Below are 15,208 nucleotides of genomic sequence, written 5' to 3'. Positions count from 1 at the left end.
GACAGCGACCTCTTCTATACTTCTTTAATCTTTTGCTCCACGTCCAATCCCTATTTTTGCATCTAATTTCCCCCCCTCTTCCATTCCCTTCGTGAATTTCGTCTTCGCCAGCGCCGCACTCCCGCCGGCCCTTTGATTCCACGAACGTTCCGCGACCGACCTAGCATCCTGGACCATTCTTCATTCCGGTCGTTGCGTCCGCCATAACAAACACGGTCCACTATTATCCCTATCCACCTACGTCGCCCCTAGCCGTGCTGGCCGTTCCGCCGCTAGAACTGGCTTCTTGAAGCCATCCAAATCCGACTACAACATCTCTCCCCCCTTGCTCCTGACTGCCGACTTTCTCTCCCTCGAGATACCCCGATACAAGCGCATCCAATGTCGGAGAACTATGATGTTGGCACTCGAGCCTGGCAGCCCGATCCCACCGAGGGTTGGGTTGCCTCTGAAGTAGTCAAGAAGACGGTAGACGGCAACAAGGTCACTCTTATTTTCGAGTGCGAGAATGGCGAGGTAGGTAGCTTACGCTTTCCCCAGGTTTCTGCACATTCCGACTTCTGTCCTCTGGTTTCCGTGTGTTTTCGCGGCTTTGTGCGCTTCGGGATGCTAACATGTGTTACCCTGCCTACAGACCAAGACCGTGGAGGTCTCCCTCGAGGCCCTCCAGTCAGGCGGCCATGACTCGCTACCGCCGTTGATGAACCCGACAATGCTCGAAGCCAGCGATGACTTGACGAACCTATCACATCTTAACGAGCCTGCTGGTAAATACATACACCTTTGCGCTGACTCGCCCCGCCATCTGGCGCATTCAGAGAACATAATGCTGATAGGATGTGCTGTGCTTAGTGCTTCAGGCTATCCGCCTTCGATATGCCCAGAAGGAAATCTACACATATTCGGGTATTGTTCTAATAGCTGCAAACCCATTCGCGAGGGTTGACTCCCTCTATGTCCCAGGCATGGTTCAGGTCTATGCCGGGAAGCAAAGAGCAACCCAAGCTCCCCATCTTTTCGCCATTGCCGAGGAAGCTTTCATGTACGGTTCCTCTGTCGATCTAGTCTTCATGATGACCGGTCAATGCTAACATAAACAATAGGGACATGTTGCGCGATGGCAAGAACCAGACCATTGTCGTTTCTGGTGAGTCCGGTGCCGGTAAGACAGTCAGTGCCAAGTACATTATGAGATACTTCGCGACAAGAGAATCGCCCGACAGCCCCGGATCACGAGTGAAGAAGGGTGGCTACGAGACTATGAGCCAGACCGAGGAGGCTATCTTGGCTACGAACCCGATTATGGAAGCTTTCGGTAACGCAAAGACGACAAGAAACGATAACTCCTCGCGATTCGGTAAATACATCGAGATCATGTTTGATAAGGCAACCAACATTATCGGTGCCAAGATCAGGACCTACCTTCTCGAACGATCGAGGTTGGTTTTCCAACCGTTGAAGGAAAGAAACTACCACATTTTCTACCAGCTGGTTGCTGGTGCGTCGGATAAGGAGCGCCACGAATTGGGCTTGCTTCCCGTTGAACAGTTCGAGTACCTCAACCAGGGTAACACCCCCACGATCGATGGCGTCGATGACAAGGCCGAGTTCAATGCGACCAAGGCGTCTATGAAGACTATCGGCGTCGACGAGGGCAAGCAAACGGAGATCTTCAAGCTTCTGGCTGGTCTCCTCCACTTGGGTAATGTCAAGATTGGCGCCATGCGAAACGACAGTACCCTCGATCCTTCCGAGCCAGCGCTGGTCAAGGCCTGCGAGATCCTCGGAATCGATGCTCCAGAGTTCGCCAAGTGGATCGTCAAGAAGCAACTGGTCACTCGTGGCGAAAAGATCGTATCCAACTTGACCCAGGCGCAGGCTATCGTTGTCCGAGATTCCGTCGCCAAGTACATCTACTCGAGTATGTTCGACTGGCTCGTCGAAATCATCAACCACAGTCTTGCTTCGGACGAGGTCCTCGCCAAAGTCACTTCCTTCATTGGTGTTCTGGATATTTACGGTTTCGAGCATTTCGCCAAGAACTCCTTCGAGCAGTTCTGTATCAACTACGCCAACGAGAAGCTTCAGCAGGAGTTCAACCAGCATGTGTTCAAGTTGGAGCAGGAGGAATACCTTAGGGAGCAGATCGACTGGACCTTCATTGACTTTGCTGACAACCAGCCCTGCATTGACCTTATCGAGGGCAAGCTTGGTATCTTGTCCCTTCTGGACGAGGAATCGAGACTGCCCATGGGTTCCGACGAGCAGTTCGTTACTAAGCTGCACCACAACTACGCTGCCGACAAGCATAAGTTCTACAAGAAGCCCCGATTCGGCAAGTCTTCCTTCACCGTCTGCCATTATGCCATCGACGTTACCTACGAGTCGGACGGCTTCATCGAGAAGAACCGTGATACCGTTCCGGACGAGCACATGGCGGTTCTGCGCGCATCAACCAACCACTTCCTTGTTTCGGTCTTGGACGCTGCTTCTGCGGTGCGCGAGAAGGATCTGGCCTCTGCCAGCTCAAACGCTGTGAAGCCCGCTGCCGGAAGGAGAATCGGTGTGGCTGTTAACCGCAAGCCCACACTCGGCGGTATCTTCAAGTCTTCTCTTATCGAACTAATGAACACAATTAACGGCACTGATGTTCACTACATCCGTTGTATCAAGCCTAACGAGGCGAAGGAGGCCTGGAAGTTTGAAGGACCCATGGTCCTGAGTCAGCTCCGCGCCTGCGGTGTACTAGAAACTGTCCGCATTAGTTGTGCGGGTTATCCTACAAGATGGACGTATGAGGAATTCGCGTTGCGGTACTACATGTTGGTACCATCAACGCAGTGGACCTCGGAGATTAGAGAGATGGCGAATGCCATCTTGACCAAGGCCTTTGGCGCTAGCATCGGCAAGGGTCTCGACAAGTACCAGCTCGGTCTCACCAAGATCTTCTTCAGAGCCGGTATGCTCGCTTTCCTGGAGAACCTGCGCACCACCAGACTCAACGACTGCGCGGTTCTCATCCAGAAGAACCTCAAGGCCAAGTATTACCGTAAGAGGTATCTTGCTGCTCGCAATGCCATTGTCTCTTTCCAGGCCTTGGTTAGGGCAAACAAAGCTCGCAATTCAGCACAGGAACGCCGCACCACCAAGGCTGCAATCACGATTCAGAGAGTCTGGCGCGGTTACAAGGACAGGAAGCAATTCCTCGAGGTCAGGAACGACGTTATTCGTGCCCAAGCCGCCATCAAGGGCTTCTTGCGGCGCAAGCAGATTATGGAGGAGCGGGTCGGAAATGCTGTGCTCATCATCCAGCGGAACTGGCGGTCGAGGCAGCAGCTGCGCTCCTGGAGGGATTATCGCCGGAAGGTTACCATTGTCCAGAGCTTGTGGCGTGGTAAGACGGCGCGTAAGGATTACAAGGCTCTCCGCGCCGAGGCACGGGATCTCAAGCAGATTTCATACAAGCTGGAGAACAAGGTGGTGGAACTGACACAGTCGCTGGGTACCATGAAGACGCAGAACAGGGAGTTGAAGACTCAGGTGGAGAACTACGAAGGACAGGTGGCGACCTGGAGGAATCGTCACAACCAGTTGGAGGCACGCGCCAAGGAGCTGCAAGCCGAGGCCAACCAGGCCGGTATTGCTGCCGCTCGTTTGGAGCAGATGGAAGCCGAGATGAAGAAGCTTCAAGCAAGCTTCGAGGAGTCTGCGGCCAATGTGAAGAGGATGCAGGAGGAGGAACGCGTGCTCAGAGAGTCCCTGCGAGCTACCAGCGCAGAGCTCGACTCTGCTCGCATCGAGAGCCAACGGCAAGAGGCTGAGAAGAACTCGCTCCGCCAGCAGTTGGCTGACCTACAGGAGGCTCTCGAGCAAGCAAGGAGGCAAGTACCGATCAACGGTGATATCCTGAACGGCAATGGTATTGCCCCTCAGGTCCCTACTGGGTTGATCAACCTGGTATCGTCCAAGAAGCCTAAGCGGCGTAGTGCGGGTGCCGAACCTCGTGAGATGGATCGGTACAGCATGGCCTACAACCCACGACCCGTTTCCATGGCTGTCCCTGGCCTGAACCGCCAAACAACACTTTCCGGCTCAACCTTCGTTCCCGGCGTCGATAGCATCGAGCTTGAACTTGAAGGTCTTCTCGCCGATGAAGATGCCCTTAATGAGGAGGTTACCATGGGCCTCATCCGTAACCTCAAGATCCCCTCCCCTTCCACCAACCCGCCACCTTCCGACAAGGAGGTGCTCTTCCCTGCTTACCTCATCAACCTAGTAACTTCCGAGATGTGGAACAATGGCTTCGTCAAGGAGTCAGAACGCTTCCTGGCCAACGTCATGCAGTCCATTCAACAGGAGGTGATGCAGCACGATGGCGAGGAGGCCATCAACCCCGGTGCCTTCTGGCTTTCTAACGTTCATGAAATGCTCTCGTTTGTCTTCCTCGCGGAGGATTGGTACGAGGCTCAGAAGACGGACAACTACGAGTACGACCGCCTGCTCGAGATTGTCAAGCACGACTTGGAAAGCTTGGAGTTCAACATCTACCATACGTGGATGAAGGTTCTCAAGAAGAAGCTTTTCAAGATGATCATCCCAGCCATCATCGAGTCGCAGTCCCTACCCGGCTTCGTCACGAACGAAAATAACAGGTTCCTTGGCAAGCTCCTGCAGTCTAACACGGCGCCGGCCTATAGCATGGACAACCTGTTGTCCCTCCTCAACAATGTCTACCGTGCCATGAAGGCTTATTACCTTGAGGATTCGATCATCACGCAGACTATCACCGAGCTGCTCCGGCTCGTTGGTGTCACCGCGTTCAACGATTTGCTCATGCGCCGTAACTTCCTCTCTTGGAAGCGTGGCTTGCAGATTAACTACAACATCACTCGTATCGAGGAGTGGTGCAAGAGCCACGACATGCCTGAGGGCACGCTTCAGCTTGAGCATCTCATGGTCAGTATCTTTGGGTGAACGTTCTGTAATGCAATAGGTGCTAACCGTTCAACAGCAAGCCACAAAGCTTTTGCAACTTAAGAAGGCAACCCTTAATGATATCGAGATCATCCAAGACATTTGCTGGATGTGAGTAACTTTCTTGTCTTGAGAAGTAACGTTCCAGTTATACTGACTTTGATGACCCGTAGGCTATCCCCCAACCAGATCCAGAAGCTGCTTAACCAGTACCTGGTTGCCGACTACGAGCAACCTATCAACGGCGAGATCATGAAGGCCGTGGCGTCTCGCGTCAGCGAGAAGAGCGACGTCCTCCTACTGCAGGCTGTCGATATGGACGACAGTGGCCCGTACGAGATTGCCGAGCCTAGAGTGATCACAGCGCTGGAGACCTATACACCATCTTGTGAGTTTGGTCAGAATTTCTGGATAACGTGAATGCAAACTGACCGAGAAACCACAGGGCTGCAAACCCCACGCTTGAAACGTCTTGCTGAGATTGTATCTCAACAAGCAATTGCGCAGCAAGAGAAGATGGAGTTCGGCTCTCAGGGGGGCGACTACCAACACGGCGACTATGACACACAAAGCATGAATGACTTGACAGAGGTGGATGAAGGGCAAGAGATCGAAGCGAGTGCCTAGGTTGCACCCCCGCGACCATCACCACTTCTACCTCTAACTCTACCACTACCACCACCTCGCTCTCGTCCGTCACTGTCGTTATCATTGATTCCGAGCCCGACTTCTACCATACTCAACCCCTGGAGGACAAACAGTAACTCCATCATCAGTGATTCTGTTGTACTGCCACCGAGGACTACTACCGATACAAGGAAGATGAGGGTCAGAAGTGGGACTGGTTGAGTATTATCCGTCTACTAAAAACAAATCAAATTTTCTTGTTCATCTGTGTTGTTGTTGCTGTAGTAGGGTGTTCTGTGTGCTGCAAAAAAAAGAAGAGTAGGGTGCATTCTGCATTTGGAACCTGGTTAGAGAAGAAGAAGAGGAATGATATGGAGGCAGGCAGGGCAGGACAGTTATGGAAAGGTTGGGTGGGTCGAGCTGTGAATCAATATCTTGCCGGATATAGTAGATGAAGAAGGAAGGCTCACGGCGTGCAAATCAGACAGATTCGGGTGATTTGCTTTGGGTTTCTTGTTGGAGAGAGAGATTTTATGGAGAATTCACGTTCAACTTTCACGGTTTCTTTTTTTTACTTCATTTTTACCTTAGCTTTTTCTTCTTTTTATCATCGGCCGATGTTTTACTTTTGTTGAAATCATACATACCATTACATTTATCATGTTCGAGTCACGTGTTTCTTGTGTAAAGAAGTTCCGGGAGAACAACAGGCATTGCACACTACATTCTTGGTGATTTAAGGTTGCAAGACGATGCAGAAGAAATTAAGGGGAGAGGCTCGGAGAGAAAGAGCTAGCAGCACAGAAGTATAGGACCTGAGACCAGGTACGCATCATGTAAATAAGATGATGCTAAACCAGTGTCTACTAGGTGTATATTCCATATAGGGATGACTTCCCAAACTTAGCTGTTCTCTGCTCCATTTATTTCTCTTCATGTTTATTGTATCTTTACCATCGGTGAGCCTGATCAGGAAGTTGCAGAAAGTGGTGCGCAGTGTGCGTATGCGTGTATAGCAAAATGCAATTAAACGGGTCCAATGCCGATAAAGCGGAAACAGTGCGGCAGTCTCTCAATTCGCACGTGCCCGAAACAGCTTCGAGAAAAAATCTTGCAGTTGCATGCCGCACGATTCTGGCCCCTCTTCACTTGTCCATCCCGCCGTCACTCGCTCCCCCTTCTAGAAAACGAAACACTGCAAACCCGACACTGGACTGAAGTCTCGATAGAGGACCCCACTATATTTTCAAGTATTGCACTAAAAGATAGTAGTGCTGAAAAAGATCCATCATCAACAATCCTTGTTTTCGAACTCACATACACCCACATACTACTACACATAGAGGTACAAAAATTTGATCTCACTCAACTCACACCTCAGCGCCGGTACGTATATGCAATCTGTTCTTTAAAAACTCAAAAGCACAGAGATGAAAACTGACACAACACAATAGACAAAAACACACAATGTCTCGCACCCTCCCCAACATCATCATCACCGGCACCCCCGGCGTCGGCAAGACCTCCCACTGCGAGCTGCTGGCCGAGCGCACGGGGCTCAAGCACCTGTCCGTCAACGACGTGGTGAAGGCCAAGGAGTGCCATGAGGGGTACGATGAGGAGTATCAGAGTTGGATTGTTGATGAGGATAAGGTGAGTACTTCTGGGGCTGCTTCTTATGACCCGGACAAAAAGGGTATGCAAGAAAAAGTGGGGGAAAACGGATGCTGACTGGGAGGTGATGGTAGCTCCTCGACGCCATCGAAGACGAAGTCAAGCAGGGCGGTTGCATAATAGACTGGCATGCTTGCGATCTTTTCCCCAAGAGCTGGATCGATTTGGTGGTGGTTTTGAGGGTTAAGAGTGAGGTGTTGTATGATCGGTTGACGGAGAGGTAGGGTTTTTTTTTTTTTTTTTTTTCTTCCTTTCCTTTTTCCTTTCCCTCCTCTCTAATCCCCGTCCCATGACACGCTTATAATTTGACACACGCACTAACAATAAAAACAGAAAATACCCCGAGCTCAAGCTCCAGGAAAACCTCGACTCGGAGATCATGGAGGTTCTCCTTCAGGAGGCCCGCGACTCGTACGACGAGGAGATCGTCGTCGAGCTGCAGAGTAACGACGCCGAGCAGATGGATGAGAACGTGGATCGGATTGAGGCTTGGCTTAAGCAGTGGAAGGAGAACAACAGCTCTGCTTAGGGGGTGATGGCGAGCTCAGGGGTAGGAGGAGATATGGTTTTGCGGAAAGGAACGATGAACGTAAAATAAGAAGGGAAAGAGAGGTCTTGATACCCGGGATTGATGTGGTCTTCACAAAGATGTGAGAGGAATAGGTATAGAAGAAGCGGCGTGATCTATGAGATACTTCACGAAAGAAAAGTGAAAATTCCATTCACAACACGCAGATATACTCTTCAGAAGGAGTCTTTCCTAAATTTCCCCTGGCCTACCTATCTCGAGTATGTTATTTTCATGCTCGGTCGTCACCTGTGGACTTCACCCACCCAAATGCAACAAACGAGGATTTCATTCACTTACCCGCTACCCCAACACTTTCGTATTTTTCCAAACCGTATCTTACGCCCTTACTGTGTAAAATCGATAAACAACGATCACCGGCCTGACTCCCTCACCCATCTACTTATCCACACACTACTCCCTCCCTCTTACTCACCACTTCCCTTTCACAACTTAAACTCACTACCCGCTCATACACCCAAACCGCCAAAATGTCCGCCCCATCCCAAGCCCGCCACATCGTCAACTTCATCACCGGCAACGCCAACAAGCTCGGCGAAGTCAAGGCGATCCTCGAGCCCGCCATCCAAGTCGAGAACCAGGCGCTCGACCTGCTCGAGATCCAGGGCACCTTGGAGGAGGTCACGCTGGATAAGTGCCGAAGGGCTGCTGATTTGGTGAGTTTTTGGTTATCTGCAACATTTTTTCTGGGAAGGAAGGGTTACGGGCTTTTTGAAATTTGGGATAAAGGGATCCAAACTTGAGCAGAACGCTGGCTAATCACAGATTCTCTTCAAACCATATAGGTCCAAGGCCCCGTTCTCGTCGAAGATACCTGCCTCTGCTTCAACGCTCTGAAGGGTCTTCCCGGTCCTTATATGTAAGTTTCCTTTCTTGCACCTCACCTCACCTCATTTAATCATCCCTCGTCGTCATCATCAAAACACTTTAACTCACACCTCTCAACAGCAAATGGTTCATGAACTCCCTCGGCCATGAAGGCCTCAACAACCTCCTGGCCGCCTACGAGGACAAGTCCGCCAAGGCCGTCTGCACCTTTGGCTACTCTGCCGGTCCCGGCCACGAGCCCATTCTCTTCCAGGGCATCACCGACGGCAAGATCGTTCCTCCTCGGGGTCCTCCTCACTTCGGTATGTTTTGTTTATGTCCCCATATTTCGGCACCTACCGGCCTACTTGCCTACCTGTCCGTTAAAATGAAAAAGAAAGTAACATGTTCACTGACTTGGCAAAATCACAACAGGCTGGGACGCCATCTTTGAGTATGAAGGCCAGACGTAAGTTATCACCCACCATCCATGCATTGAACTTTTCCTTCTTTCGTTTACAACTCCGCGGAACTTTTTGACTAATGCAATTCTACTTATGTAGATACGCCGAGATGGACAAGACGGAAAAGAACAAGATTTCCCACCGCGCCAAGGCTCTGGCCAAGTTGCAGGAGTGGTTCGCTAAGGAGATGACCGCTTGAATATTTTCTAGAAAGTGAGGAACAAATTAAGGCAGCGGTAGTATAAAACAAAAAAAAAAGCAACGCCGGTGTGAGGAAAAGACAAAGCTGTGACGACAAGGCTGTGATAACCAAAACAAACAAACGAACGAACAAAAACGCCGCTTTGAAATGCAGTACCAGAAAACAAGAAAAATGCAGTTCGCTATGTCCAACTTGACTAAGGACAGCAGTATAAAGGATGATCGCAATACATCATGTGCGAGATGTCCCTAGAGGTAAACATTCCGTGCGCGATGGCGTTCTACGCATTTATCCCCGGACGTGGCCTCAACCTAGCGTACAGTCTCGTCAGCCTTCTTTCCTTCCATCTCGGCCCAAACACATAAGAGTTGTTGAACGAAGTAAACATACCTAATAACCTCAAACTCCCTAAACCTCCCCAGATACTTACTCCCGCGTCGGTACGGATTAAGCGCCATATTCGCCGCAAGAGGGTGTAGGTGATGGTGGACATGCACCTCCCGGCCGACATGTTTGGTGACATTCGACGCATCATGGAACATGGGGTCGAAAACAATCAGGTTTCGCGCACCCGACTTGTCGTACTCCAGCCCGATGATGGTCATCGAATGCCCTGCGTGCTGGAAGTATATTGGCGGTAGGTCGGTCTGCCTGACTTTCTGGATCTGTGTGGTGGGATCTTGATCTTCGGGGAGAAGGATGCCCGTTTGGAAGTACCGCTCGACCATGTCTAGTAGGTTTTTTTCGGAGTGGCCGGGCTCGGGGTCTTTGAAGGCTTGGACGTCGAAACTAGAAGGGGTTGTAAGTTTCCAGCCGTAGAAAGGGGGGTAGACCTAAAGGGCTTACGGTATTTGCAAGAGTCGGAACATGGCCATCGCCTCAGGCGTCCCGATGTACTTTCTGGTGCCGCGGATACCGCCCGTCTCGACCCTTCCTTGAGCGTTGATTCCGTGGTCCCATGCTGTCTCGATCATTTCTTGGATATCAAAGATTGTGGGGATCTCGCCGCTGAAATGTTGGTAGCCTGGGTATTCAGTGCTGATTATGTACGACGACAACATTTGAATGTTGCGGTAGCCACAGAAACCGCCTTCACATGTTCGTTAGCTAACATAACCCCTGATTCTCGACAAGGAAGAACCGACCTTCTCTCTTAAGTTTTGACACATGATTTGTGCTTGGGTGGCACAACAAAGCATGTCTTGTCGAAGAACATTGCTCGAACAGTTGAGCCAACACGGGAATAATGCCTTGGTACCCAGTTAGCTGTGGGCTTCAAAGTGTTCTCCCCCATTCTCCGGTATGTGGATTACCTTCAGCCTTCACATAAAGTCCCTTCTCGAGGTGCTTGACAAGCCAATCCGGCATCTGCTCCTCGTGCGCGTACTTACCGAGCTGCGCTTTCTGTATACGGCTTTAGTTCAATGCTTCACCACCAACAGTTTCCGCTAAGTGAAAAGAGAAAAAAAACGTACACCAAGTCGGATCCCTCGCATAACCTTCGTAGTTCCCCCGTGGGCTCGTTCAGACAGTCGTTCCGCCATCCTCTCTCTATGGCGCTTCTTTGGAGGCTTTGGAGACATAGAGGGCGCATCAGAGGAGTGACGGGAGTGATGGATTCCGAGGAAGGCCCGCCATATCGATTTGCTCTTACTGCTGTCCCTACTCCTGTCGCTGTGATGGTCGTCCTTGCGCTCCCCTCGGCGGTGCCGTTCAGTCTCGCCGCGGTGGGCTTTCGAAGAAGAAGTAGTACTAGGTCTAGGTGAAGAGCTCGAAGAATGGGAGGTAGGAGTGCGCGTCGTCGTTGTTGGCCTCCTTGCCGGCGGAGACTGAACTTTTGGGGATGGAGACGGGGCGGAAGGGGTGATGATGGGACTGCCAGTCTCAGTCTCGGAAGAAGCGCTGCCGCCTTGCTCAGCGACATGGAGTTCTAGGTGATAGTCTAGGTCGGCCGCGAGCAGGACTTCCCCGCAGTCTTCTGCCGGACATTCGATATAAAGAGATTCTTCTTCTTCATCTTCTTCTGGAATGTGACCGCCATTGGCCGCTGCAGCCTCGTCAGCGACCACAAGGGGAGACTCTCCCTCGGCATGGTTTGTCTCCATGTGCTAGCGTCGAAGTCAGTCAGTTAACGGGTTCACACCCAAACAATGCGGTCCGGAAGGAGAAACACACTAGCATGATGGCGTATTCGTCCGTCGTTGTCGATTCCCAGTTGCAAAAGGGACAGACCATGCCGCCTTTGTTTTTCTCTGGGGCCCCCATCTTCCACTGTCTCAGATTAGAACAGAACGGGCTGTTAGTGAGATGTAGGTTTCTTTGTTTTGAGATGCGACCAGACAAAGTGGCGACCCAATTCGGAATACCTCCGAATAACAATGAGACTCTGAAGTGGCAACGTGCGGGAAGCGGCAAGCGGGATGGCTGGTGGTTTAACGAATGCTGCTAATATGTAACTAGAAATGGAAATGAAGCCGGGAGATGATCGGTGAACAAGCCGCACTAGACGCGTTTAACAAGTCAGCTGAGCTGGAAGCTAGTCCTGAGCATTTGTCTTTTCAATAGACTATGCGGATGTGCACCAGGGCAGACTCTCCAGAGACCCCTTGCCGACTGGTATCATCAAGACAACTTCAAGCGCAAATGACACACAGCGAGAGAGCCGTCTCACGGAAGGAATTCCTTACTTGGTTTGGTCGATGGGACGGTGCGATGGCTCACATGCCCTTAACAAGCAACAAAGGCATCAACGACTGGCAAGCAAACCCCTGGAAGAGCCACCTGGCAGCTTGTTGGATTGGTTTGTTTGTTGGTAGTCATTGCCAATTGTAGTTTGGGGGCTGAACTTTGTCCAAGGAAGTGGAAGTTTGTCTATGCGATAAGACAAGAAGTTGCAATAAAGAGAGGGTTAAAGCTCATCCGAACGCCATCTTGTGGTCATCGGTGTTTTCCCCTCATGTTCAACACCTTTGGGACGAACTGTTGAGGAAGTTGTTAGGAGCAGAAGAGGGAGAAATAACGTTTATCAATGGAAATAATCCTGGTGCAAGCATGCAAATACTGTGGGAACTTTAGCATAGAGGTTGATATATGATAAGGCATGCATGTGTACCTATGTTGTGGTAACGTTAACACCATGACGTGAGGTCGGCCCGTTTTAGTGTTAGCGATGATCTTCTTAAGCGTTAGCCGCAGCCGCCATATTTATAACACACTACAGGGGACGAAGCGCTGAGACGCACGTTGAGGTCGACGATGCTTTTTTTCTTCTTCCTCTTTCCATTTCAAACTGGTTTCCTGTTCACGCTAAACTCCCACTTGGTGAGACATCAAACCATCCCAAAAGCTTCATTCCAAATCCTTCAACCATTTTCATTTTCATGACTCACGGCAGTCACAACAAGAGGCTCTTGCTCGCTCCAACGGAAGACCGCGCGCGAGTGCAACCTCACGGCCCGTGTTCCATTCCCATTTCAAATTCAGCTGCTGCAGCTTTGCCGGCGTTACGTTCTCCCATCACGGCGTCCCCCGCCTTGCATCCTCCCAAAGTCCCAGAGCTGAATGACAATCATTATTCAGCTTCATCCATTACTCGTCAGATCTAGGCTACGATTAAGCGATTAAATGATTACAACTACATACTACTTGGCGCGCATGTCTCAAACTCTCGACTACTCGACCACTGATGCTCATTCTCGGATTCCAAATCCGGCAGTCATGGCGAACTGGCGGGCGTTGAACAGCACAATGCACATTCGATCTCACTTCTTCAAATTTGAAATGTCGCTGCCTGCTGCGCTTTCCCTCCCCTTGAGCGGTTGCATTTCTGTTACTGCTGCTGCTGCTGCTGCGGTGCTAGGATACCTTAACTACAGTTTCCGAAGACCCGTTAGCGGAACCAGATCCCGACTATGATGAGGATGGTGCAACGCTCACTGCGTCAAGACGGCGCGGGTCGGTGGTCGCGTGGTGAACGGAAAGAAGCCGCGCTCATCAGGGAAGCATCAACGCCATTACCCAACATCATCGTCGCCTACCTCGGGCATAAGCGGCATCTACAAATGCATAATGATCTCGGGACTTGGGAATAGTCAGCAACTCCGCCGTCCGGATATGGCCGTCCTCTATCGTGTAGGCGTATACACGAGGGGGTCATGATGCAGGTGATGTTCCGCCATGCCGGGATGCAGACCGCCATGTCGGATTCTTCGCCCCCCTTGTCTTCCAAAAGGAGCAGTTGCTGATGGTATCGTTGTAGATGTCGTCGTCGACTCCGGCCATGTGGATCGTAGGGCGTTGTCATGTAGAGACGGGTCCCTCAGCCCTATGACAGCCTCGTATTCCCGGTCCCAGCCTCGGGGGCCGCAGCCGGCTTGGCTGGCCCGGGGTTTGCCCCATTATACCGACATATCTGGGTATCTGGGTATCTGGTCTCTCGAGATCTCTTGAAACGTTACTGCCTAACTATGTGGCTATTGTGGCGATCTGTGATATATGTTGCTTACTGTCTTGATAGTTCTAGATCAGAACACTTTTCCGCGGAGGATTCTTAAGCTATGGATGAGATTTGGATGTCACGTTGGATGCTTTTTGATCGATCGTGAGCAGGGTAAGCGGGTGCTGGATCTTTGAGGCAGCTGAATCCTCGATCTGTGGGTGCAGAAGAAGGGAGACATCATATCTGGGTAAGTTGGTAGACCATTCTGGCTCCCAGAGCTACCATGCTCGCCGTCAAGCTCCAGACGAGACAGTAGACCAAGAAATACCTAAAAGTCTTTGTGGTACAAACTCAGGCAAGCACTTCCGCTATACTAAGCTAGTTATCGTACTACCAGCAAGCAGCATAGTAACATATGACTCTTCATAGTTACTGCGTCTTGCTACGTTGACTCAAGACTATGACAACGTTCCATATTAATGACACCCGGTTCGGCCTTGTAAGGTTCACAACTAAGCCTCAACTAAACAACCGGTAATTCAACTTGGACAATGTAACTGGAAGGTACCCAGAAATTCAGGAATTTACATGTCCAAGAAAGAAGCATGGAAGACTTCGTGACAAATAAGTCTACTGTAGCTAAGACTTTGCCAAATACCTGGAACCCGCGGATATCACATACGACCGCCACCTCAGTAATTACTGATATAGCGGAAAGCAGTGATGTCGGTAGAAAGTATTGGAAAAGAGCCCATTGCGTGTATGTCTTCATCTCGATCAGAAATCAACAGAGGCGGCTTAACCAATGTTGTGAATTTGTGATGCAGTCTACATCGGATAGGCCAAGTAGGGCTTGGATGAACCAGTGCAGTGACATTCCAAATAGACTACATACCTAAATAGTGGCGTTCCAAGAAACCATTCAGCACCAGCACCAGCATACCTGCACATCACGATCAACAAATGTATACTACAACACTGACTAGTTGCTGACCGTGAATCCTGATGTTCTTTGTAAATAGTACTACTATGTAGAAAGGGCGTGTGTGCGCTGACTAACTCGTTCTCCGGCTTTCGTCTGCGCTCTCCGCCATTCACGGCTTGCACGCCCATCGTCGCTTAACCCCGAAGCCTTACTGCAGCAGTCTGCAGCAGGTACATCTTGGGATTTTTGTCATTCCGTCTGAATCTTGCATCCATCGCCAAAAAAAACATAACCACAAATCTTGATGCCTGGAAAAGGGCTGACGGAGCTATGATGCAAATTACAAAGATTCCAGATTCGGCTCGACCGGGTTCTGTCTTGAGGTTTTTGGGGATATGATCGATCTGTTTGTTTAAAGGGGAAGGAAGTTGCAACTGATTCCCGAGTCCCGAGATGCTGCAGTTTGTTGTTCAGATCAAGCAATTCAGATTTCGGGTCATCCCAACCG

The 15,208-nt window shown here is 50.6% G+C and overlaps 4 protein-coding genes across 4 annotated transcripts; 3 read left to right on the top strand and 1 right to left on the bottom strand.

The window, feature by feature from the left end:
- The first annotated feature begins 106 nt into the window (after positions 1-106).
- On the top strand, positions 107-5,827 carry B0H65DRAFT_129508 (putative myosin MYO2). The gene is made up of 7 exons (XM_062820783.1): positions 107-516; positions 635-767; positions 853-1,042; positions 1,104-4,956; positions 5,012-5,085; positions 5,148-5,362; positions 5,420-5,827. The coding sequence occupies exons 1-7, from the start codon at positions 382-384 to the stop codon at positions 5,599-5,601; spliced, it is 4,782 nt and encodes a 1,593-aa protein (XP_062684952.1). The 5' UTR covers positions 107-381; the 3' UTR covers positions 5,602-5,827.
- Positions 5,828-6,742: 915 nt separating this feature from the next.
- Positions 6,743-8,010, top strand: B0H65DRAFT_458611 (P-loop containing nucleoside triphosphate hydrolase protein). Its single transcript, XM_062826415.1, has 4 exons — positions 6,743-6,987; positions 7,056-7,254; positions 7,350-7,495; positions 7,609-8,010. The coding sequence occupies exons 2-4, from the start codon at positions 7,069-7,071 to the stop codon at positions 7,802-7,804; spliced, it is 528 nt and encodes a 175-aa protein (XP_062684951.1). The 5' UTR covers positions 6,743-6,987; positions 7,056-7,068; the 3' UTR covers positions 7,805-8,010.
- Positions 8,011-8,201: 191 nt separating this feature from the next.
- B0H65DRAFT_129466 (putative inosine triphosphate pyrophosphatase) lies at positions 8,202-9,491 on the top strand. The gene is made up of 5 exons (XM_062820782.1): positions 8,202-8,520; positions 8,650-8,723; positions 8,813-8,994; positions 9,107-9,140; positions 9,235-9,491. Exons 1-5 carry the CDS (start codon positions 8,335-8,337, stop codon positions 9,332-9,334), a joined length of 576 nt encoding a protein of 191 aa, XP_062684950.1. The 5' UTR covers positions 8,202-8,334; the 3' UTR covers positions 9,335-9,491.
- B0H65DRAFT_458607 (peptidase family C78-domain-containing protein) lies at positions 9,120-11,839 on the bottom strand. The gene is made up of 6 exons (XM_062826414.1): positions 10,813-11,839; positions 10,651-10,741; positions 10,483-10,587; positions 10,184-10,427; positions 9,728-10,126; positions 9,120-9,648 (listed from the first exon to the last, which is right to left on the bottom strand). The coding sequence occupies exons 1-6, from the start codon at positions 11,440-11,442 to the stop codon at positions 9,618-9,620; spliced, it is 1,500 nt and encodes a 499-aa protein (XP_062684949.1). The 5' UTR covers positions 11,443-11,839; the 3' UTR covers positions 9,120-9,617.
- Positions 11,840-15,208: the final 3,369 nt, after the last annotated feature.

Source organism: Neurospora tetraspora, assembly GCF_033439725.1.
Source record: "Neurospora tetraspora strain CBS 560.94 chromosome Unknown B0H65scaffold_2, whole genome shotgun sequence".
Taxonomy (NCBI): Eukaryota; Fungi; Ascomycota; class Sordariomycetes; order Sordariales; family Sordariaceae; genus Neurospora; species Neurospora tetraspora.
Note: the sequence above shows the minus strand (reverse complement) of the source record. Positions and strands in the feature narration are given on the sequence as shown.